At 35.6% G+C, this 25956-nt stretch overlaps 1 protein-coding gene across 3 annotated transcripts in view; it reads right to left on the bottom strand.

The window, feature by feature from the left end:
- The window catches only part of Kynu (kynureninase), a 125939-nt gene that overhangs the window by 66498 nt on the left and 33485 nt on the right, over positions 1 to 25956 (bottom strand). For all 3 annotated transcript variants that reach the window (XM_034495975.2, XM_076928699.1, XM_076928698.1), the window contains exons 4-8: positions 22021 to 22103; positions 11597 to 11658; positions 10477 to 10548; positions 8925 to 8999; positions 6925 to 7071 (exon numbers count right to left, since the gene is read on the bottom strand). In XM_034495975.2, the coding sequence (XP_034351866.1) occupies positions 6925 to 7071; positions 8925 to 8999; positions 10477 to 10548; positions 11597 to 11658; positions 22021 to 22103 (439 nt within the window). The remainder of the gene's footprint in view (positions 1 to 6924; positions 7072 to 8924; positions 9000 to 10476; positions 10549 to 11596; positions 11659 to 22020; positions 22104 to 25956) is intronic.

Here is a 25956-nt window from a genome sequence, read left to right as displayed (position 1 = left end):
TACAAAAGTGTATCTTGTATTCTACGAGACAGGAGCTCCTATTGTACCTCACAACCAGAATTAATATTACACTTTGAGGTCACTTAAGAATTAAGACTGCTATTCTACTATGTATTTACTCTGTTTGTTTAACCCACATTTAAGAGAAAATTTAACAACAGTCCTCATTTGCCTTGGATTTCCCAAGTAACCAACATTTACAACCTAAACTAATACACAGGAGTAATCACAAGTTATGTGCTCTTCCATGCTCTACTCAAGATTAACGCATATATGCTTATATGTGTATTATGATAATCATTTGCTGAAACAGAAAATGAAGGCCAAAAAAGCATCCTTATAAAATTAATATCCACCATAAATGTTGTAAGCTAAGCAGTGTACAGATATTGCTTTAAAAACAATGATATTTGTAATACTGTTCATTATCTGGGTGGATTGGGGTGAGCTGAAATCAGTGACTTAATCCTTTGTAAAAACTCTGATAAAGATTTCTTTCAAGTATCTCATCCCTTCCCCCATGTGATGCTTTCAGTACTGTTCAATGAAAAGTCTTTTGTTAAGTACAGACACATCCTGACATACAGACACAGATACAGGGACACATTCACAAGACAGTGTTCAAAAGGGTATAGATTCAGACTGGACAGAAGACACAGGGAAAACAAATAGAGAATTCAAATCTGGGATCTCTCTTGGTTAAATGACACTAGGGAAAATGCTTTGATTTCTTTCCCTTAATGTGACACCAGTGCAGTATTGGAGAAAGTTTATTATTAATGCATTCAACTTGACTACAAGTCTTGATGCTCCACATAAGCATTATTGGTATGATACAGGAACTGTCCCTGGAAGTTGATGCCAACCATTGTAGCAAAGGTTTTTGTTGAAAGCCCAAGCCAATCATTTATTGGTGTCTTCACAGAAAGTAAAACTTTTCAAAGAAAAATTTGGATTCATGCTGAAGATAAATGAATAGTTCTGGTGATCACTCATATATGGATATTGCTTTAGTATAACTGAATTTTTTTTCTAAATGACGTTACCAGTTAGATATTTATTGGGTTTCTGTGTTTCTCCTTATCATTCAATATTTAGAATTAAGTGTTGTGTGTGTGTGTCTATTTATGTGTCTGTGTGTCTGTGTGTCTGTCTGTGTGTCTTTGTGTGTGTTTGTATGTGTGCCAGAAAATATGTATAAGACACTTGATGGGGGACAGAAAACACAAGACTTTCTCACTGAGACTTTTGAGAAACAAGTTACTAAATGGTACATTAGTATGTAGTTTAACTCATAAACCTTCAGCTTGACTCTTCCACTCTCAGTAAGCTGCATAATATATTCTGCTTTCATGTACATGGAAAAGACTTAGCACTTCACATAGAAGAGACATGAGACAGATGAATCGGCCCTATCCTCCATTCTTCTTGCCGCCTTGAATAGTATGGGTCTCAGGCAACCATGCTAACACTATGATACAGAAAGTCCAGGTCTGTCACTCAGATGTGCTTTTCCAGATAGCTCAGCAGCCTCAGGCCACTACTGTTCTACGGTTAGCAAAAATTAAAAAAAAAAAAAAAAAAGTGTTGCACTGGGGCTTATTTTTTCACTGGTCTTCTGTTCATTGTACCTGAAAACCTTAATATTTGGTTGAGGAATACCTAAGTAAAAGCAGACAGCAAGAGAGTAGAATATGCAAGTGTTTGGTTAAAATTTTGATAAGATCATGTGGTGCCATGTGACTGAATTTTAGCACTTAGGAGGAAGAGATACAAATCCCTGGATTTCTTCTCTAGTATTGGGAAGAAACAAAAAAGAAAGGAAGGCAGGAAGAAAAAATAAAGAAAGAAAGAAATGAAGAAAGAGAGAAACAGACAAAGAAAGAAAAAAGAAGGAAGGAAAAAAGAAAGAAAGAAAGAAAGAAAGAAAGAAAGACACAAAGAACATCAATTAAGACAGAAAACTAGAGCTGAACCCTAAGTTTGGCAGGACGGTGAAGCACATGGTCTTGAGCTGCATGCTGGATGTGAAAATGTTGTGGGTAGATTAGCATTAACTATTGATTTCTCATGCTTGTGCACACCAGGGCTTTCAATGGACAGCAATGGCTGAGTTGAGAGGGGGTGCTAAAATTACTGGAGATGTTAGAGGTTAACACTATGCATCTGTGTGTTATTAGTATAGAAAATAAGTGTTCGTAGAAAAAAGTAGCAGAGTAAGAAAATCAAAGAAACGTGGAAATCAGAGTTCTAGAAAGATGGGTTGTTCACTAATATGAAACAATCATGTAGCTTCAAGAATGGAAGACACTCTTATCTGCAAACTGATGAATTCTGAATGTTTTATGACTTTCCTTGTTTTCTTAGCTACTTGGTTTTATTTTCCTTGACCTTGCCACCCAAGTCTCAGATTTTCCACTTACTATGAAGAGCACTTGTGCATCTTACATTCACCATACAAATGAAAGTTTTGGTACCAGTTGTTCTCATATGAATGTGATTTTTCCCTCTGATACCTACTGAAAACTTAATATTCTTCTCTTTTTCAAAATTAATTATACACTAACCTACCACCTAATAGAAAACAGCTGATAACAATAGAAAATGGGAGGAAACCTAAAAATAAAAAGCATTTCACAAAAGAAAATACCCAAGGAATATGGCATGTGTTTGAAAGCATGCATTTGGAAGATTCTGACTGATGAGAAGTCAGGTCACTGAATAGCTGATACCAAAATTGGCAATAGTGCTCGTTGCTGGGTGCATAGGGAAACAGATGTACTGAAACATACTGCTCGAAATATGCACCAGATTTACATAAGTCCATAGAAAAGTATATACTGCTGATTATGACTGAATTCATACACAACTTATGATCCTGGGAGCCTAAGAAACAGATGTACCAGAAATGTGATGGAGGCTCACCCTAAGTAATTTGTAATAACAGCCTAAGTAGCAATAGTAATAGACTTCAAATAGAAAGAAAAAAAAGGGATTAAGTATCTGCTCTCCTGAATATATAAAGATTGTGTATTTCCTGTTAATATTGTGTGGGAATGGAAATATAAACTGGCAGGACCTGCTGAATACGACATAGATGAATTAGTCTTAGAATCTGGTCCATCTATACTCTAGCTTTGTACGTCTATAAAACGTCAAAGTGGTCAAAGTGAGTTATATTGATAACGTTACAAGAATTTTAGAACTGATGTTCTAACTTCTAAATATTGGTATATTTCCCAAATTCTAACAAGTTATTAAATAATACTATTTGTGACCACATTAGAATGGGGACATCAGGTAACAATTAAAGCACAAGGGTTCCTCCTTTATGAGTTGGGATTAGTTTGCATATTTGTGTGCATGTGTATCTCCATATGTGAGAGCACACACACAGACACACACCTAAACATACAAACACAGCAGGTTCAATCTGTTTAGTGTTGTTTTTACGTTTATGATTTTAGAGTCGACCACTTGGTAAAATGAACTAGAGAGCTCATCCCTGAGGAAGAGTATTTCTACTGCCCTCAACATTTTTTTAGTTGTCTATAGTCCTTTGTCTATAGTTAGTTCCTGAGATTCCCTCCCTCCATGTTAGCACATCTATTGAAAAGCAGAGAGGAAATGAGCATGTGGTGTCCAGCCCCAATTGATTCAAGACAACTCTTACACCCAAAGGACAAGGAACACTGTATGAAAGGGCAAATGACTGTAAGAGTCAGAGGACCAGGAAATCTGCTGTGAGAAAGTATCTCCTCAATATAACCAGGAAGATACATCCATAGTACCTCAGCAATATGGATGCCTGACAAGACCTGGACAACTATGCACTCACATTGAAATCAATTACAAAGTACAACCTAAATCCTTAAGCCATCTACTTATGGTTTGGGTTGTTGCTGGCATACATGCAGTTTTTATTTTATTTTTTTGGTTTTTCGAGACAGGGTTTCTCTGTGCAGTCTTGGCTGTCCTGGAACTCACTCTGTAGACCAGGCTGGCCTCAAACTCAGAAATCCGCCTGCTTCTGCCTCCCAAGTGCTGGGATTAAAGGCATGCGCCACCACCGCCCAGCACATGCAGTTTTTAATACTCTACTTTGTGTATCCGCTTTCTTACCACATGACTTTAAAATTTTTACTTCAGGATTTTGCAGTTTGTACTTCATAATCCAGTCATTGACTCTCATTGCTCCACTCCCTGCCACTTTCAGCTACTCCCATGCTTAATTTCTGGAAACTTCTTTCTCTTTTCCCTCATTTATTCAGTCCTAACAGTGATTGTTTTAAGTCCCCCGCACCCCCAGCCTTAGAAGTGTCAATTTCTTTCTTGATTGACACATTTAATTTTCTCCCTGTCTCTTTATTCAGCTTTAGGTTTTCACTGGCCACCCAGGAGAGTTACATAAGTCTAATTTTAAATTAGCTTAATTTTTCAACTTCAGTTGAGAAAGAGAGCAATTGTACAGCAAGAGAGTAAACATTTGTTAAAATAAATTTGATAATGGGTAAATCTAAGTCAACCATATCCCCAGTTTGCTCCCATGACGTTTTTCCATTTAGATTGGAACTGCTCATTTCTTCATCCATTTGTTTGGCTGAATGTGCCAGGAGAATTTGGCTCTATAGACATGTTAAACGAATGACAGCCTAAGGCACACTTAGAGACTGATTTCAGCTACTTAATACCTTACCAAGAATTAAATACAGAGCCAAGTGAGCACATTTATTTTCTAAGATTCTTACATTTTATTTATAGTTTGGGTGTCTAAGTATTTTGCCTGTGTATATGTGTCTTAGTTAGGGTTTTACTGCTATGAACAGACACCACGACCAAGGCAACTCTTATAAAGATAACATTTAATTGAGGCTGGCTTACAGGTTCAGAGGTTCAGTCTGTTATCATCAAGGTGGGAACATAACAGCATCCAGGCAGGCATGTTGAAGGAGGAGCTGAGAGTTCTACATCTTCATCTGAAGGCTGCTAGCAGAATACTGACTTCTAGGCAGCTAGAGTGAGGGTCTTAAGCCCAGGCCCACAGTGACACACCTACCTCAACCAGGCCATACATCCTCATAGTGCCACTCTCTGGGCCAGGCATATACAAACCACCACAGTATGTATATGTATTTCATGTATGCCTGGTACCTCAAAGGCTAAAAGAAGACATTGGATCCCTAGAACTGGAGTTACAGATGGTTGTGAGCTCCCAGGTGAGTATCAGAAACCAAGCCTAGGTTCTCTGCAATAGTAGCAAGTGCTCTTAAACATGGGGCCACCTCTCTATCTCAATTATTTTAATTTGCAATGGGAACTAAAGTCTGTATCTGAGACCTTTCCTGTAATTTCATATTCACTGAGGAGAAGTGGGGAGGGACTGCTGCTTCCCAGGAGAATGAGTGGCAGCCATTATATACTTCAAACACCACATTCTTTACCCCAAATGCATGAGGGAGATGCTCTTTTGATGAACTAGCTCTATTGAAACAGTAGCTCAAAGATGTCAAATAACGTTCAGGGGACCATATATCATGTCTATGACCCAGCCAGTGTGAGAACCCCAAGCTGTATGATTGCCATGCTCATGATCCTTCTTCTCTGCCATTTGTCTCATTTCTATGAAGGTTAATGAGACATGCTTGCATACTAAGGGAACATGGTTGCTGATTACTTGCAGAACATTTTAAAACACAAGTTTTATTGGCCACCCTTTATTTTGGTGCTTAAAATTTAATATCTAAATTAAGAAGACATTATCTTTATATCTTTTGTAATGCAGTGCTTTCACAGTTATCCATCAAATCAGCTGGAAGTCCTCATTGGAAATTCCTAGAGACCACTGAAGACGGTGCTAAGTTCTTTTCATTAGTTCCATTCATTAGCTTCAATAACTGCATGTATTAGCTAGATTTCACATACAGAGTAATCCTATAACTTATTAATGTTCAAAGTAAAATTCAATTGTCACCTTTTTTAATTCAAGCCTTGATTGCATAATCAAACAGAACTCCTAGTTAGGATTTTAAATATAACTTATGGCTACTGGACTTTTCTCCCAGTTGATTTCTTTCCTATATGCCAAAAAATTTAAATTATTAAATCATGTATTTATGTATAGAGAGATATAATATACAGGTAAAGTAACTTAATGTCAAATTAATAATATGCAGAGGAATAAACACTTTTGTTATAAGCAGTGTTATAAAGGTAGAAGGTTGTTCGGAATTAAATGCCATCTTTAAAGTCATTTGGGTAAAAGTCATCCAACTGATAACTCTACATGAGCTACTAATAGAGTCTATATTTCCCCCTCTAGAAGTTCCTAGCTTTAAGTGAGAGCCGGTTTACATTTTGAATGAGTTACCATATGAAATTGTACAGAAGTGGAATTCTTAGAAGTTCTTGCATGTCCTGTAGACCCTTGGTATTTTATCCACTTTCTGCTGTCTGAGAGCCACATCTTGTATACAAAACTTGCTTATCCTGGACTCTAGGGACCCACATGAAGCTGGCATTTTAGGAATGAGTTTGAATTATTGATGTCATGTAAACAAGGGATAAATTACAATAATCCTAGCAATAGAAATAATAATCTCTTAAAATTGAAGACTTGGCCAGGTGGTCGTGGCACATGCCTTTAAACCCAATACTTGGGAGGCAGAAGCAGGCAGATGTTTAAGGGAAGAGACCAGCACGGTCTACAGAAACAGTTCCAGGATAACCAGGGGTATATATAGAAGTCCTATCTTGAAAAGCCAATAAATAAATAAATAAATAAATAAATAAATAAATAAATAAGCATTGTTATTTTTAAAGAAAATATCCTACAATAATTTAAAGTACACACAAAGTAATGTCGGAGGGCCACACTTGAGCAGAGTGCTTTCTGGGAAGATACCAAGAAGAGAATAGTGATTCTACCTTTGCATGTCCAGCTTTTGTGATGGCAGGAATGTTGAACAGCTGTCCAGTATAAAAGTGCAGTCCACTGAACAGAATCACTGCAATCGAGTCTCCTTCCTCCTTGATGACTTCCAGTATGTCCTCCATCCTTAAGGTCTCTTCCCCCTAAGTCAAATTCAGAGCAAGTTACAGCATGACAGTAGTAAAAGTGTCACTCCATTTCCACAAATGTCTTCCCTACATAAGTCAATGAAAGGTAATCATGCTTCCTCATACCAGTGTTCCTCAGAAATCTGGTAAAAAGAGCAACAATGGGAAGCATTTTGTTACTAAGAAATAAAAGTAAACTGTTAAAGACGTTTCATTTAAGTACCAGTCTGCACAAGCCTACTGGCTTCTTTCAATTCAGTATCCAATTAATCCTTACTATTTACAAACTTTTCAATGATTTTTTTTCAATATCTTTAGCCAAACAAAAAAGAGCAAGAAATCTATGACATGTCTTACAGCAGAGCTGGAAATTCGTATTGCACTTGTCAAGTTAGTGGTGCTTTTGCCAATGAGAACACACTTATACATCTTTCAACTGGGTTTTGCCAAAGTGATGTTTCAATTAGTTTAACATTTAATCTTTTCCAAGCTGATGGAAAGATAAAGAAAAACATGAAGAAAACTGATCAAAATAAAGTGTCGAAACAAAGTCTAACCTCTCCGTCACAACTATTGATTGAAAATTGTTAATGAAGGTAGAATTGGTCTTGAAAAAGTAACCAGTTGTAAGAGATCCATCAAGATGCAGGTACCTTCTTATGGGTAATCTGGTCCAATGCACTTACAACTTCACACAAGTCTTCTCACATAGAAAATATGACATAAATTTTGGACCAATACATGCTTAATTGCTTTAATATCATTTAGAAAACTTCTTAAACCAATCCTATTTAAGTTTTCAAATTTTGTTCTATTGGCCAAGGTCTATGTTAGAGGACTCATATGAGTGTGTGTGTGTGTTTGTACACACACACACACACACACAGACATGTGCACAGGAGCACACACGTGCTCGCACACAGCTTTTTCTATTAGAAGTGTCCTGGGGCTTATTTAGCAAATAGGAAACATTGATATTGAAATCTGTTTTATTAGAACTATTTTTTTATACATATAAGTAAAAGAACTTAGCAATTATAAGAAAAACTCTACTTAGGGAACTGGCAAATTAAACTTCTTTTAAAATTCTAATATAGTTCGACAGCTACAACATAAAAATCAAACTAAGGAGAGTATCACAGAAACTAATCATAATTCATTTATCTAAAGAATCACCATGACTCAAAGAAGATAAGGTTCCGGTAAGATGGAGCTCTCCTCCTGTTGACCTGAAGCTGTTTAGTAATGCAAAAGACTGTTTAGAGTGGATCCAGAGGGTAAACTGCTGGACATCTGGAACACTGAATCTTGGGAACTAGCCATTTATATAGCACATGTGAATACAGTACTTCTTATAGATGTGAGAATCTTTTATCATAAATTCTGCATGTTGGTTACTAACCACACTGGAATCCCAGATTCTCTAATTGACTTTAGAAAACTTGCTGTATTTTAAGTACAAGAAAATATTTGATACTTTGCAAAAGAACATGAAAAAGACAGAGTCTATACAATTTCACAACCATCTCTAGTCTTTAATTTGACTTTAATGGGAACCATCAGCTCCTACATTAAAAATTTAAAGTGATACACTCAATTTACCCTCTTTTGTTCACCTGCTTGACCACTATGGACTGCATTGTTATAAAAAGGAAAGTTCCTCACAGTGTGTCTGTTTCTTGAAACTGAAAATAAATATACTTCCCATTCATTCTTTACTTAAACAAAAGGATCTAACAGTAACAAATGCATAGATCTCTTATGCTTTCTTGAAAGTTACATCAGAGCCAGGAAGATAATAAACTTTTGAGGGAAATAAATGGACACAAAATGGAATCATAACAAGCATTTCTTTCTTTCTCAGATACCTCTCGTGGCTTTATCATCCGCATACTTTTTTCAACATCAAGTCCATGAAGTTGAATCTGTGACTCAATAGCATACTGAAAAAGAAAGAAAATCTATTCATTAAATTAAGCCCAACACAGCGCAGTGCATTAAATAATCTCCTCTGAAAAATAAATAAAAAATAACATTGAAACCATTGCATTATATTAAACCACATGTTAGAAGTAGGGTAAATGGCTACCTCAGAGATGCCCTTCTTAATGTGATTGAGCAGGAACCAGGGTACTTGTTGATGTACATATTAAAGGTGATCAGAAGTACAGAATAGCTTTTAAAGCTAAGGTAAGTTTCACAATAAAATTTAACTACCGTAAGTCACAACTGAGGCTTGTAAAATAACCAAAGAGAGGGTGGTGAAGTGTTGGGCTTGAGTCACAATACAAAACCAGCTCAGCATAGGAAGTTAGGCATCAAAGACAGATCATGTTGAAAACTCCCTTCAGAAGATCAGGTATGTATTCAATCAAATAACTAGGAGAAGCTGAACTTTTCTTCAAGATAGAAAGGATTTAATCTTATTTTTAGCAAAATAAGCATGAGTTGGCTTAATAGAATCACATGCTTTAAAATTGCAAGATGTAGTATAGAATGATCAGAAAAGGAAGTGTCAGGTTTCTTTAAGACAAAGCAAAAAGATTTCATCTGTTTCTGGATCTGGAAGAATTATTATTATTATTTGAGTGAACCACAAGAAATCCTTTAATCACCGCTGTGTGTAGGGGTTTATGTATGGGCACATTTTCCTGTGTGTTCACATACTCATATAGAAGCCATTGGTCAATGTCAAAGTGTCTTCCGTGATCATTTTATACATCAATTTTGAGCCAAGGTCTCTCAGTGAAACTGGAACTTACTGTCAGGATAGACAGGCAGTTCAGTACTCTGTAAGCATCCTCCTGTCTCTCTTGTCTCGTGTGCTGGGACAACAAGCCCACAAAGCAATTCTCCACTTTCTTTGTGTGTGGTAGCTATTACAATTTAGGTCCTTGCGCTTATGCAACAAGCTATTTACTCACTGGGCCTTTTCCCTGCATCCCCATTTTATAGCTTTTAGGTTTTTTTTTTTTTTTCATAAAAAGGAATCAATAAGTATTTCTAGCATACTATGACAAAGAGGTACAGATACAAGTTCATGTGACAAGTTAATGTTGCTAAAGGGTTAAGCAGTGGAGACTGTATTGATTTGATTTCAAAAAATAAAACAGCGACAGGAATTAATAAAACATTTATAGCCTCTCTTGATTTAGGCAACGATTTGCTCAATATCTTTAAAAAGACTAATAAATCAATGTCCCCATTCAGCCCTTTCCTCATGAACACATGTTTTACTTGAACAAAAGAAATAAATCTACTATCTAGAAAAAAAATACTTAAATCAAAAGCACTTGGCAGATCTTATTTTTAGTCAGCTTACTTGGAAATGACTAGCGAATAAACATTCAAGTCAGGGAACGGATATATCCTTCTAGGAAGAGTAGAAAGAACATAAATATAATTTGAAGCAATCCTTACATGATCAGAAGGGAAGGCTTTGGCTTCTAGAAGAATTTTGTGCCGCTTTGGTGTAGGCTTATAGAATGATAACTACAATGAAACAGAGTTATTTAAAAGCATTAAGTGCACAATTTAAACGTTTACCCAGTCTTTCACACTATAAGCTCCAGCATTTGCAGACATTCATTAATTAACCATCTTTGATATCTGACAGGGCTACCTTTTCAATTAGCCTAGTTTCCAATGAATTATGAAGAGGATGGAGATATTGGCTCATTACGTTTATCAATGGAAAACAAACTCAGCGGAAACTGTGAAGCAGATAAAACCAAATTCCAAAGTTTTATCTAAATGCTAATTGAAAATTTATCTTCTTAAGCATTAAAGGTAATTTCTCTAGAGTAAGACTGAAATAGCTTGTACTATGCATGTCTTATTTACTTATCTTACATTGCCAATTTGGCCCCCTTTATCACCTGTTCCTCATCTGGCTGTTTGCTTTATGGCATTTTGGTTTAGGTCCAGGTAAATGCTACTTGGCCCTGTTATGAAACCCCTGTGCATTTCTGAGGCACCAGCCAGAAGTAGACCATTTATGCACTGACTACTTCATTTCTCTATGCTGTCCCTAAGCTTGGCCCTGATTCTAATAGAGATGACAACACCTGTCAACAGGGTGTTCACCAAGGTGCTAAATTAATTTTCATATGTTCCCTTATTGAGTTCTGTACACCTATAAGGAAGATATTGTTGTCCTCATTGTTACAAAGGGAAAAAAACTAATTCTCAGAGACAATAAATAACTTAGTTGGGAGTCAAAACCAAGGATGTTTAAACTTTTAGGCATGGTTTGAAAACATACTCTTCAGTGTTTTTGTCAGACTATTATATTTACATAGTCTTTTCCCCCATGTATGAGTAAACCCCAAAGGTGTGCTATTTTTTTCATGGAAGAGGCAACTTTTCCATGCTTAAACAGGAACCAGGAGATCATGGTCTAGCATTTTTTGGTGAAAAAGAAATATCTCACATGTGATCTTTGAAAAAGTAACCCACCAGAGGCTTATGAATTTGAGGAAGAAACATACAGATTATGCAAATGAGAGAGCTCAAAACACAGATGGGAAAGAAACCTTACCAGCAGGAGATGTAAATTAACAGTCAAAGCATTCATTAGAGCTATTTCTTTCTCATGGGCTCCTGTAAAATAATTATCAAAGAAAAATACATCATACTTGAGGTTTTTCTTGGTGGTTGTAATGTAGTTGGAAAGAGAGGATGGAGCTTTCCTCAATCATATCGTTGGTTTCAGAGATAAGGGCATATTGATGTTTCATTATGACGAATGCAGTTGTCCCTACCTGGCAAATTTACCGAATTATACCTGGACTTACATGCATGTTGACAAAGATAAAGAACTGTGTTCTATTTTTTTTATTTTATGAATAACAAAACCAAAATAACAATCATTTCTATGACCTGCAAACCCTGATTAATTTATCTTATTATCAGTTTGCAAAATCCTCAAAGAGTACTTTGTGTGTGTGTGTGTGTGTGTGTGTGTGTGTTTTCTTTTTAAAAATAAAATAGGATCAATCGTATCTTTAAAGTTGGTTCTTTTCAATGTCAGGTTAAAGTTTACCTGTAGTAACAGAAGTCAGCTCTGCCAAACATATTTCACCGTTATTTCAATGAGATTGGTCGTAGGTGTTCGGACAAAAGAGCTGCATGGCAAAATACCAGAGCTTAAATACCTTTATAATTTACTCGTATGCAGGAAGGAAAAGACAATACAAATGTGTACTGTTGATGAAAATACATGCAGAATTCACCATGGCCAATGTTTGAGAATTGGAACTAGGTGGGAGACAGAGCCTATCCTTGTGACTGGACAACTTAGAGAAACTGTCACACCTTCTGTTGTTCAGCTTTTGAGATGTTTTTTTAAAAAAAAAAAAAAAAAAAAAACAGACAAATGTACAAGTATTTTTCTTTCCATCACTGAGGAAAATATCTATCATGAAGTTCATAAAGCTGTTAGAGAAAACATATAAGAAAAATACAGTGGTCTTACATTATTTACTTAAAAGCCTTCCTGTGAGTTCCCTTCAGAAACATAGAAGCCAGTGGAATAATAAGTTTGATAAATTCTGGGGTAAGTTTGTTTGGAGTGAGGTCATTGGAAATGAGCATTTAACTGGTGAATTCATATACTAACAGCCATTCAAGAAGAAGCCTTTATTTTCTTTTGGTCAAAGGCAACTTGTTTTGCTAAATGGATTTCTTTATTTGTTGTACAATTCGTGAAGTGGGGGGGGGGGTGTTAAAAGACATCCCTGGTCATTTTAAAGGGGATCAGGTCTGAAATCAAGGAGCCAGGAAAACAATCTCTTTCTGAAACTCTAGCTATAGTACATGGAAATGACAGCTTATATCACATGGAATGAATGACATATGCTTTCTCCTACACACACACACACACACACACACACACACACACACACACACAATCTTTGAAAATATGCTATTAAAATGAATGTTATCAATATTATTCCAGCTGTTTCTCTATATTGCAGCATAATGTTTTATTGACCCTTTTGAAATAAAACTCTGTCCTGTAGTATGTCTTGATTATATGATTGATTCATTATTATTTGCCAATAAATAACAATGTGAAAACCACTTATTAAGAAGTTTTGATGCAGAAAATAATAGATGAAACAATGGTAAGGAAGTAGAATTAATGAAAGAAAACATTTAAGAACCAAAAAAAAAAATGATTTTTGCTTAAGTATTAGATATTTATTAAAAAGCATCACATCCTGGGAAATTATGGTCTGTCACATGATACCCAATTTGTTTTAGAGGACCTAAAATGTTTCTGGAATGGTCAAGTTCTGATGCCACAAGCATGTGCTGCCCAGACACACTGGTCTAAGTTATTTTCATGGCATTTCCCTCTCACTTTCAAGGCTATGCACATTCTTGAACCAATTCTTTGTCAATAGTCCCTCACTAGTTTGAGTGATTATTTATCCACACACCATTATCCCAACTTTGACTACTACAAATGAAATTCACCAGAGCACTTCACCAAATGCCATCCTGACCTACTGCAGAGTCCAGTCCAAAGACAGGGTCCATTTATTTAAGATGTAAATGTGCATTCCCAGGTATGGGCAGGAGGGATGCTAGTATAAAGTCTTAAAACACTAACAGAAATTTTTACTGTGAATATAACTAAAGGCACTTAAGAACAAATTATTTTTAACATCTGAGCAATGCGAGCTAAATGGAGTTTTAGTTTGTTTTCAAAGAAAAGTTTACCTAGTTGACATCATGGGTTCAAGTTGTACCTCTGAAAACAAAATTGTTCTACAACATTTCAATATTATCTAAGAGATAAATTATTTAAGTTAAATGGAGCTCTTTCAAGTAGCCTCTTCTTGCTCCTTTTTTTGTCCTAAGAGCCTTCTTTGAATTAATGAGGAAACATCATGACCTAAAATTATTCAGAGTACAGCTTTTTTGAAGCTTCCTGAAAGCTTAAGACTTGGAAGGCTCTTCCCCTTAGGGGACCACCTGTGAGTTTCTTTGATAAATGTCAGTTGGAGTTACTTCATCTGAGGTGGGTGCTTTCTGCTTGTTTATTCTTTGCATCTAAATGCAAGCACTGCATACTTGTATTGAAGCCTGGCAAGGTAACATTTATGGAGCCATTGCCATGAAGCAGTAATGTTTAATTTCATAAATGTTTCAATGACCACATCTGGAAGTCAAAAGTGAGCTGAACCATTACAGACTCTGGTGAGAAAGTGCACCAGTAGTTTGAAATCTGCAACTTGTATTATTTAACACAACCTTCTTAGTAAACAGGTGAGGAATCTACTGTGGTTTTTCTTCATGATATCAATATGGAAAATGACACTGAAATAGAACTGACCCAAAGTCTCACAAATAAAAATAATATTTTTTCAGAATTACATTTGAAATCACTGTTTATAAGACATTCCCCATGAATCAAGTATGGGAGACTCAGGTTCATAACTAATTTCCTTCTTTGTCTCTCTCATCCCAATATAATTTCAAAGTTTTGCAAGCTGAGAGGAGCAAATCCCCAAGCTGTTTACCGTCTGGTAGGAGAGTCCACTTGGACTGTCAGATCATCTTCTTTCTGCTTCATTAAGCAGATGCAAATGCTGCTGTGCATTTTATGTCAGGACTGTAATTAGGCGAAGCTCTAAGGAATATTTATAGTTGCAAATTTCAATGGCCCCTAGCAATGGTCAGTGCATGAAGAAGGTTCTAGAATATTTGAAGCAGATTACCTGGGGATCATTGCGCCTCTTATGGTCAACCACAACTTTCATAGGGCAAATATGTTCGTATTACACTTTTATAAGCTCAAATGCATGCATCTAGCCCTTAGTGATTTTTATGTATCCAGGGGAAGTAGAGTTAATAATAATCTTAATAATACTCTCTAACACATCTATTTGTAGCATCTTGATAATATGACATTAATTATAACAGAAAGTTACTCTTAGTTCCAAGTTCTATGTGTTGTGGAATTGTTGGCTATATAAAAAATGTTTTATTAATAGTTTTTTTTATACCCAAAGTTAAAATTCTTTTATGTCCAAATAAATATCGCTGTTCACTGTCTCTTTCTCTTCCTGTTGATCCTAGAGCTATCAGTGCCCTATTGTAAATCTTTTTAAAGATTCTTATGCTAAACTAAAGACTATGCTTTCAAGTCACTAGAAGATGCAACAATGGCTAGAATAAGACATGTCTGTCTGCTCATGACATATGTAGATAGCTTAACAACTAATGAAAAATAAGTTTCTCTACTTCGTTGTTATTTTAAGTATTTCATGATATTTAAGTTATATCATCTGGAGCCAATTTATGTTTATGATACAATGCAAGGAAGAGTAATAAAATCTGTCATAGAGCTGGAAGCATGGTACAGTAAGAGGGTGATTATCTCCTTAGGCAAGGCTCTGGGTTCCATCTCAGGATACACACACATGCACGCACACACACATGCACACACACATGGAAAGGGGGAAAAGAAAAAGAAGGAGAAGAAGAAGGAGAAGGGGAAGGGGAATAAGGAAGAGGAGGAAGAAGAGGAAGAAGAGGAAGAAGAGGAAGAAGAGGAGGAGGAGGAGGAGGAGGAGGAGGAGGAGGAGGAGGAGGAGGAGAAGGAGAAGGAGAAGGAGAAGGAGAAGGAGAAGGAGAAGGAGAAGGAGAAGGAGAAGGAGAAGGAGAAGGAGAAGGAGAAGGAGAAGGAGAAGGAGAAGGAGAAGAAGAAGAAGAAGAAGAAGAAGAAGAAGAAGAAGAAGAAGAAGAAGAAGAAGAAGAAGAAGAAGAAGCAGCAGCAATATAATATGGATAAAAACTTGAAATTGTTAACAATCTCTGTTTCTTTAAATTTGTGGGTTTTTTCTTCCTAAGGACCTTGTTATAACAAAGATTAAAAGAAATACTTCATTTTTTTGACAAAGAAAATGAAAAAAAAATCTTAAGTAAAAAGCCATTGCTTTCGACAAAACTCCTACACTAAGTTTTCAATAAAGCAAGCCTGAAGCCACATTTGTATTTCATGTCATCCAAGTGAAACCAATTTCTTATCTAACCTTAGAAACCAGGATCAAAGAGATAACCAGATTTCCAAACATGTCATGTTTAATTGCCACAATAACATTTCCTCTGATGAATCTAGTCTATATCCTCTTTCTGTCTTGTTTGTTGTTATTGTTGTTTTTATTGGGTGTTTTATTATTTTTATTTTTGGTTTTTTTTTCCTGTGGATAAAACCAAATTCCTGTGGTTAATTTATAAGAATACTTATTTTGCTACTGTGTTAGCAATTTCTCTTGTTTGTCTCTGGTGCTAGTAACTGAATCCAGGGCCTTAATCTTGCTAGATCTGCACTCTTGTCATAAAGTTAAGTTCCCAAGTTTCTGTAGCAATTTAACATTCCATCCCTAGAGAAAGCTTCTTCAAACTTAGAAAGTTCTGAAGGCAAGTTTGTTAAGACTCAGTGAAATAACTCATAAGTCTCAGTAAGTCTCTAAAACTTATCAGATTCACAAACCCTTTTGTCCAACAAAATTAATAGGCAGTAAGAATTACTAAGAAGGGCATACTTTCCAACCTGTTGAGCTACCTGTATTGTGCAAATAGCTCCAAGGTTTGTGAGTACTTGTCCCCTCTGTGGTGGGCTATCCATAATGTAACTACCTTTGTGTCACTCACAATACCATAAGGTATCCCCCAAAAAACTCACTAGGTCATCAAATTGGACTTGGATTGCATTATTAGTTTCCTCTTTTTGTACATTCCCTTATTGAGCATAAGTAGACATTTGTTAATGTCATACAACACCTTCTTTAGGGTAATGTTACCTAATTCTAAAGTAAAAGTAAAACCAATCAAGACTTACAAAGTTAATTTTGTGTATTCACACAAAATTTTAAAAAGATAAAAAGGAACTCTTTTTACTAATATAAACATTGATTTTTTTAATTTTAAGGAATAAATATTTCTCTATTACAATTTTAGAAGTAATTTAGGATATAGTATTTATTTAAATCATAAATTAGTCTTTTAGAATATTACTTATAATTCACTTTTATGAAAATTGTGTTTATAGTCTATAAACAATAAAGCAACATAAGAGATATTACACTAGGAAAATTATGAGTTACAGCACAAACACATGTATTTAAGTTGATCATCATGTTTTTAGGTATGATGTGAAGTTTGGGAAATTAGTTATATGTTTTTATTGAGCTTTATGTATACAAAGTAGGTTTTTAATATTTCAAGAATAATTATCTCTTATATGCATTTTTACATTGGGAACTGAAACATTTCTAAATTAATTAATACAAAGTTTAAATAAAAAGGTGCAAACAAAGGAAGAAATGTCTCATGTGTTGGGTTGGCTCTTTACTCCAAGTGTTTGGTACACAGTTCCTCAAACTCATTGCTCCTCCTAATGGTAAGGTCTGTCATCCCTAACCCAGTGTGACTTAGGTGAAATCAGAAGAGAGATAATGTGACCAGATGGTGGGAACTTGTCATCTCACCTACCTACTGTTTAGGCATGGACAAGACACTGAGCCTCAGAGAACTCAGCTCCACAGGTTCTGAGTTGGAAAGCAGACCCAAGGGCAGAAGGCATGTGTGAAAGGGCCTACAGGGCCTCTCACATGGCCCCAAGCTTCCTGTTTGCTGTGCTGGGCTTTGTCCTTTAAAATGAGCTGGACAGAATTTAGAAAGCAAGTCTGACTCTGGAAAGCAGGCATCAGAATTTAACCCAACAATGGTTAACATGGTTCAATGACAGAACTGGTTTCACTGTTAGAGACACATCGGAATGCGAATCACATGACACTGTGTAGTATTTGCAAACCAAAGAGCATTTAACGAAGCAAAGGTCAATTAATTGCAGCATCTTCAAATTTTAAAATCTTCAGGCCTTTTTTTTATTTTCTAAACAAATTGACTACCTGCAGCCCTTTTATAGTCTCCTTATTAATAGCAGTGGAAGGTGACTGCTTTGAAATTTTTGCTACCTTGATGTGACATGCTTGTATTTATTGAGCAACAAAACACTTGTACATTTAATGAGTTGCAATAGCCCTATAAACTTTTAAATAGTCAAAGTAAAATTATGTAGAGTTTATTGGCTTTATAAATACATCTCACTAAATAATAGTAATATCATATTACTACTTCCCTGGCCTGTATATAAATAGACTAACTCCTCCTTTGAAGATAATAAATACTAAACACAAAATAGTAGGGTTAGAATGTAGTTATTATCTAAAAAAAACCTAATACAGATACACACACATATACAAATGCACACACACACACACCACATATGTGCATACACACACACACACACACACACATTGTACAACTAAGGAAACATATACTTTCATATTGAGTTTATATAAACACACATTCCCAGGTTCTCATTTGTTATCTGTTAGTAATTTAACAAAATATGAATAGTATTCAAAAACTAAAATTTTGTGGCTGCTCTACGAAACTGTTCAATCCACAGCCACCTTCAATGCAGATTATTTCTTTGTGAGTTCCCTCTTTTATCATGCACTGGGATTTCTGATAGCTGTGTCAAGGGTGCTGCTCCTAGAGAACCTCCAGGAAACCAGGGGATGCTGCGCTTCTAGTCTTGCTGAGCTCGGATGCTCTTTAGTACCCTTGGTTAGGTTACCTTGGTTGTGTTCTAGACCCCAGGTAGCACACTCACTCTACAGCATATTACAAAGGCTCTTAATGAGGATCTCACTCTCTGAGCATTTTCCTGTGCTGCCCTAGAAGTGGCGCTTGCACTTACCAGAACTCACTCAGAACAGCTATAAGTTTGGTCTGTGGAGACACATTTGCTCATATTGTTCCTGTCATCTTTCTGACTAGGTGGTATTTTCAGTTTGCACTAAATATTCAGATCCCATAATACGGCCTCATTAAGCCAATAGAAATTTGCATATTAGGAATTCAATAAAACTGGAGATTAATAGTACTTTTGCTTGCAATTTTTCGATTCAGAGTTTAAAATTTTGTAGTAGATAACATAGTAATGTAGCTTACAATGTAAAAGATGATCATTAAACATGTGCTATTGTTGACAGTAAGGTGATCCCAGTAAGTTGCTTGGTGAGGAGGGAATAGTCCCCTGTTTGAACCTTTAGATTTAAAGCACAGAGAAGGTACACAGTCTTTAGGTGAGTTCTAAATGCCACTAAGAGCATGTTTACATTTATGTGTTCTGAATTAAGTGTGTCTCCTCAAGGCCATATGGTGGAGTCCTCACCCCCTGTATGTTAATTAACAACCGGGGTCATAGGGGTGAGGTCTTAATCCCACTGTGTAAAAATGAGAAATTGTTTTTTGCAAGCTAGGAAGAGAGCCTGGCAGCATTTAGATCATGAGCTTCTGTCCTCAGAGAGAAAATACAGGTATTTTAAAAGCCACCTAGTCTTTGTTATGGCAGCCTGGGCTGACTGACATGCATGCTGTTTCTCTTCCTGGGCCATGTTTTCCCTGCTTCCAACCCTTCAGTCTTCTGTGGCACTCTGTGGTAAGAGGAGTCTGGAGCAGAATGGATATCACATACAAGAGTAAGAGGAACTGGTCATTTGGATACTATGTATACAGCCTTTCACTAGATCTTTCTTTTATTTCTATCTTCACACAAATTCTCTCTTCTGATGGACTTGATAATTTCTAAACCATTGAAAGATAATCACCAGAAAAATGCAAGCATTGTCATTTGTCTGTTTTTTTCATTATTAGATTAAAATTTGGTTTATCGCATATTTGTTTTTATTTATTTCTACAAAAATAATTAGTAAGTGTCTTCCTCTACCAAACTCCTTTAGTTGTTTTGGCTTCCTATTTTATCCATTGAGAGTTTACATATTTTTTCTTATGCCTTAAATAATTTCTGATCGAGAGTTCACATATATTTTCATGCATATGTCTAGTACTCAGTCAACTAAAAACTTAATTCCTGTGGTAGCCCAAATCACAGTGACAAGTTGTGGGCTTTCTTGTGTTTCAGTGGTTGTGTGCATGCTAACATTTGTTTTGTCATCAGACTATAACCAGGAATCTTTTTTCCTTCATTTATTCTTCACTTCAGCCTTGGGATTTTCAGCAAAGGATCAAAAATAATTTTTGAATAAACATTCTACTCCTTACATTTAAATGGTTCTCCATAGGTTTTCTGAGTGCAAGTCATACTTCTCGACTATAATTCTGCTTGTCCATGTAGATAAAATCTTCTAGTGGTTTGCCCAGAATCAGATGAAACAAATATGATAGTTTTATAGTTTTTCACAGGGGGGTGAGACTTTAAAAATCATTTGGAAACCTACATCAAATATTTTCATACAGCATAGAAAAATTAAAAAGTATAATGTACTCTAAATTTCACATAAAATTTCAGTCAATGCTGATATTCAACCCAATGAAATAATTCATTATTAAAAAGTCATTATTTCTACCAATAGGATACAAAATATAATTTAGGAAACTCATTATGCCACAATCTAACACCAGTCTTATTACAATTAAAGGGATGAATGTTTGAGGCATATTGCTATTACAAAGTGCCTAAGATACATTCTCAGCACTCACATTGGATGGCTCACAAGTGCCTGGAACTCCAACTCTAGGGGATTCAAAACCTGTTCTGACCTCTACAGGCACCTCTACTTAGTTGCACACACACACACACACACACACACACACACACACACACACACACTTGTGTGACAGACAGAGAGAGAGACAAAGAGAAAGTATGTGGGAGAGAATGAGTTCTATTCCTGTGATGAAATACCATACCAAGGCAACTTATTTTAAAAAAAGCAATGAATTGGGGTCTTGCTTACCGTTTCAGACAGTGAGTCCATGATCATTGTGAAAAAGATCATGGTGGCAGACAGGCATAATTCTGAAGTAGTAACTAAAAGTTTACATCCTGATGGGCTGGTAAGATTTAGAATCTCCTAATCTTTCCTAAACAGTCTACTAGCTAGGAACCAAATATTCAAATACATGAGTTTATGGGGGATCATTCTTATTCTACCAAACACACACACACACACACACACACACACACACACTAATAAAACATTGTTCATTTTTATTTTAGTTAGTCAAGTTTGGGATGAGGTCTCACTACACAGCCTTGTTGGCCATAAACTCAGCATTATCACACCTTATTCTTGGTCTCTTTACCTGGCTTGGTCTTAATTTAAATAGATCACCAAGCTTTAGATTGAAACAATTCAGTACCTTACGCTAAACATATTAATGAAATTTGATGTTTAATGTAATGGTATTACAGTGTTCATTTATATTTTTTAAAAGGTTGATTAAAGTGAATGAAATATGCTTTTCCTCATAGAAGGTGATAAGCAGGGATTATAAGAAACTGTACATGCCTATAATCCCTAAATTTAGGAGACGAAGACAAGTGTTCTGAGATAGCATGGGTTACAGAGAAAGATTTTGTTAAAAACAAGTAGTTACCTAGCAGGCCTGCGTGCAACTTAGTGAAGAACATTTGCCTATTTGGAGTGAGGGACTGGGGCTCATCCCCAATACCACAAAATAGAAAATTAAGTAGACAAACAAATAATTGAAAGAGCTAATAATAGCAGATATTTACTTTTATACTGTGTACATTGATATTCTATTCCACATAAAGATTTTGGATAATAATAATAATTATGTAATTACATTTTATATTATTATATATTTATGTTATTAAATTATATATTATATAAATATACATTGTTATATTTATATATAATATGTATATATATGTTATACATATAATATATATATATATATATATATATATATATATATATATATATATATCACATTATGGCTTAACTTAGAAGTCAGGATGTTAGTCAGTAAGATCTATTACTTTTTTTTATAGCTGAACTATATCTTCAGAGTTCTTTTAAAAAAGCATCTGCTGTGCTTTGTACTTACCTACAATGTCCTTCATAAGGCTTACAATGCTCTCATCCCCTATAATCCAAGGGCGTTTCCCTACATCATGACCGTAGGCTCCCCTGAAATTGAAAAGAGACATAATCATTCCTTAATTGTATGGTGGTGATGGTGGAGTGTGTGTGTGTGTGTGCCTGTGTGTGTGATTTTTTTTTTCAAATATTAGCAAATAAAATAGTATATACCAACATAGTCTAGAGGTTAACATGTCCTCCTCAGGTTCCTGTACTGGAAAATGTATTCATAAGTTGGTGGCCATATTTTGGGAGGTAAGGATTCTTTAAAAGGTGGAGCCTAATTGAAGGAAGCGGATAACATGGGAGTGGGCAGAAGGTGAATATGTGGTATGTAGGGCAGTCTTGTGTCTTTGTTTCTTAATCTCCTTAGATATGAATAAACAGCCTCATATTCCTGTCCCAGGAGCAGAGAGCTGCAACCAATGTCACACATTCTTGTCAGGGGCAGCTTTGCTTATACCTGAAGGTCTAAAATCAACCATAGGCCTAAGTCAGCCTGCTAGCACAAAGTCTTGGGTCTCTGTGGAAAACACTGAAACAGCTATTGTAAACAAGCAGCTTTGGTGGAAAATCGCCATCCTGAGTAGTCATAGACCTTGGGCAGCCTTGGTGGATAGTACCAACTTAGATAAAAACAAGTGAATCATAGGCGGAGTCCTAGTGAACTGTCCCCTGAACCTTCACCCAGCTGACACTCTGTTCTGGAAGATATCTGTACTCACCCTGAACACCTACACTCCTGTGTCATCCCCTTCCCCACATCCTGCCTTTTTGTGTATATAACCCCTGAGTGAAAAAGTAAAAATAGCGATTTGATCAGACTATAGACAGATCACCATTCTTTGCGTCTTTGCCTGTATCCCCCCACCCCCTTTCAGGTGACCTTCCCGGCCCCTGTTTAATGCCCTGCTGGACAGGACACATTCCCTATACTGGGAGACTATAGCTCAAACCCTTTTATAATTCAAAATATATCTTTCCTTCTTTAAGTTGATTCTGTGTGCAAGCTTTGGTCACACTGACAAGACTAGTAACCAATACACATACCTTTGTAATGTTGATGTAGTAATATTATTGTATACCATTTTAAAATCAAGAAGTGATATCTGGTTATTATGTTTAGGAATCATTTTTAATTGCTTACTTTCTTTTACTGTTGATGGGAGATTATCTATGTGCTATTTCATTTTTAAAACCATTTTCCAGTCTAAGCTACTATATTTTTGTTTATTTTGAAATTTTTAAGGCTTTTTGAGCACTCTACTTACATACTTGTAGCCTGCAAGTCATATCTATACAAAATTACAAGTACTATTTTGTTTTGGGGGAGTCAAAATTTATTAATGTGATAAGATATATATATATATATATATATATATATATATATATATATATTGACTAAAGTGTGATAATATTTCATGGAAATAATAAAATGTAGTAGCAATCATAATCAACACTATATTTTTACCTCTTTTCTAGTGGTTGACCTATCATATCACAGCTCAATTTTATTATTGCAATACATTTTCTAGCAGGTTTTGGGGAAGGGGCAGAAAATACAAAAGAACACTTCAGTACAAAGACATTTCCATCATATAAGGAAGAATAATACACATGGAAGTGCAGAGGTAATTGAATCAAAGTGTTTAGAGGAACATTTAGAGTACTGTTCCCTGTTTATGTCTTTCATAACTCTGAAATGGATTGGTTGTAGTCTGACACCTTATAGACTAGGAAATAAGGCTCTTGCACATGCTTTTTTATCTACAAGAAGTCAAGGTTTATCTCCACCAATTGAAATTCTCATCTGCCTGTGGTGAGCTGCAATGCCTGCACATTTGATGCCATGCTACGAAAACCACATTCTGAATGTTTGACAGTTGGCTTTTATCATAAAGTATGAGTCAACATCAGGTCTCTACTGGAGGAAAACCATACTTATTGGAAGCTTACAGGGGCTAGTTTTTCACATCTGTGAAAGTAGATAAATGAGTGACAATATGTCCCTTAAAGAGTTAGCAGGAAAACTAAATGAGATAACACATAAAAAAGATGGATGCACAATATTCCTTTGCTGACTCATCTCTCCTAATGTAAATCTAATGCTTAACTGCCTTCATCAACATGTGGTACATAACAGAAATTTTAAGCTAATATTTCTATTACCATATAAACTGTGATGAAGGAGAAGGCCTTTCTGTGTGAATAAACATAGGCTGCTAAGAACTAGGAGGAAGAAAAGGGCAATTCAATTGCTAGTTATTATTATTCATATTATTATTAGATAGCCTGCAGCTTGCCTCTCTAGACTCCCAATATAAATGTTAAAGACAAAAATCATTATCATTAAATGGTAGTTAAAGGCAGATACTTGGATCCTTTTTTATTTTAATCACATAGAGCTCCCTGGCCTTTGCTGATAGCACAATATATCTTATTACATCTAGGTAGTAAAATTCTATGTTCTGCCTCAGAGAATTTATATCTCAGAATATTATGCCACCTACTTCTCACTCTGGTAGACACCATGGTAATAATCTTTAGGGATATGTTTCTCCCTGCAAGGCTTTTGGCATCTCCCTCTCTTTAAAATATTACACACTAAGGCTACTTCCTCATTTTGTCAGCCCACTAGCCTGGGGTAGTGAAATGTATTTAGAACATTTTATCCAAATAAACCCAAAGTAAAGTGGCCTGTCATTAGGAAGAATTGATGTAGATTAAAGTGCAGTTATAAACATATGTGGTAGAGTTAAGAAAGATAGGAGATTGCTTTCATTCAAAGTTGCTTAAAATAAGCCTAACACAGCTACAATTCTCTCCAAATGTTGGGAAAGGATTGTAAAGAGTTAACCCAATACCATAGCATTAATCATTGTCAAGAGCTGGGTGTTTTGTGAGGTGGCTACAAGCAATATTTGCTCAAGAAATTAGATTTCAGGATATACGTCTAATTAGGAAGTTAATAGAAGCTTGGATTCTCTTTAAAATAGGGTCATATTTTACCCATCCTGCAAAATGAGAAGCGGCCTTATTTTAGAAAGCTTTCCCAGTAAGTAAATCAATAAATTTTCACAGCTTTTCTTAATGAAGCACAATTTTATCCATGACCCAGTTGATGAATAGCTAACAATGGTTCTAAAATCTGTAGTTTTTATTCATGTGCCCCTTTTTATTTAAAGAAGAAACTCGTAGTTGAATAAAACTATTAAGGAGGTCTTCAGATAAAAATGTCTCTGGCTTACTTTATCATTGCACTGGCCATAAGCACATGGCCATGTAAATCATCCCATGTCAGCTCTCTGGAATGCTCCTGAAGTATAAATCAACAGGACATTTCTTCTTTAACTAATCCTACCTAAGCTGTCAGTCTTTCACACAAGCCCCTGTGAAGGTACAAACAACAGGCATTTCTCTAAGACATCAATCTAGCAGATTTGAGAATGCAGATGACTTAAATAACATGGTTCTAGGTTTAGTCTTTGGGATGTAACATATGTTTCTCAGTGTACAATATGCTCTTATAATTGATGGAATTTTGCCTTCCTACTGAAGTTTACGATTATGATTATTAGCTTATGTTACTTTTCTTTAAATAATGCATACTATTATTAAATATTTAAAATAAAACATTCCCTCAAATCTTGTAAGCTGACAATCTATTTTTTCTTCACATTCCACAGGGTTGAATAATATTATCACTTATTATTAGAGGATATTTCTTTTTCATTTTTGTGATGAAGTCTTGCTCTATATCTAATGGTATCTTCAAACACACAATTCTATTGCTTTAACTACCAGAGTGCCAGGATATTAGATTTATGATACCATGTTTAAGATTATAGCAATTTTCTTGATAATCATTATATAGCAAATGAGTCTGTTTATGTTACAACTT

Source organism: Arvicanthis niloticus, chromosome 2 (genome assembly GCF_011762505.2).
Source record: "Arvicanthis niloticus isolate mArvNil1 chromosome 2, mArvNil1.pat.X, whole genome shotgun sequence".
In the NCBI taxonomy this organism is placed as follows: domain Eukaryota; kingdom Metazoa; phylum Chordata; class Mammalia; order Rodentia; family Muridae; genus Arvicanthis; species Arvicanthis niloticus.
Note: the sequence above shows the minus strand (reverse complement) of the source record. Positions and strands in the feature narration are given on the sequence as shown.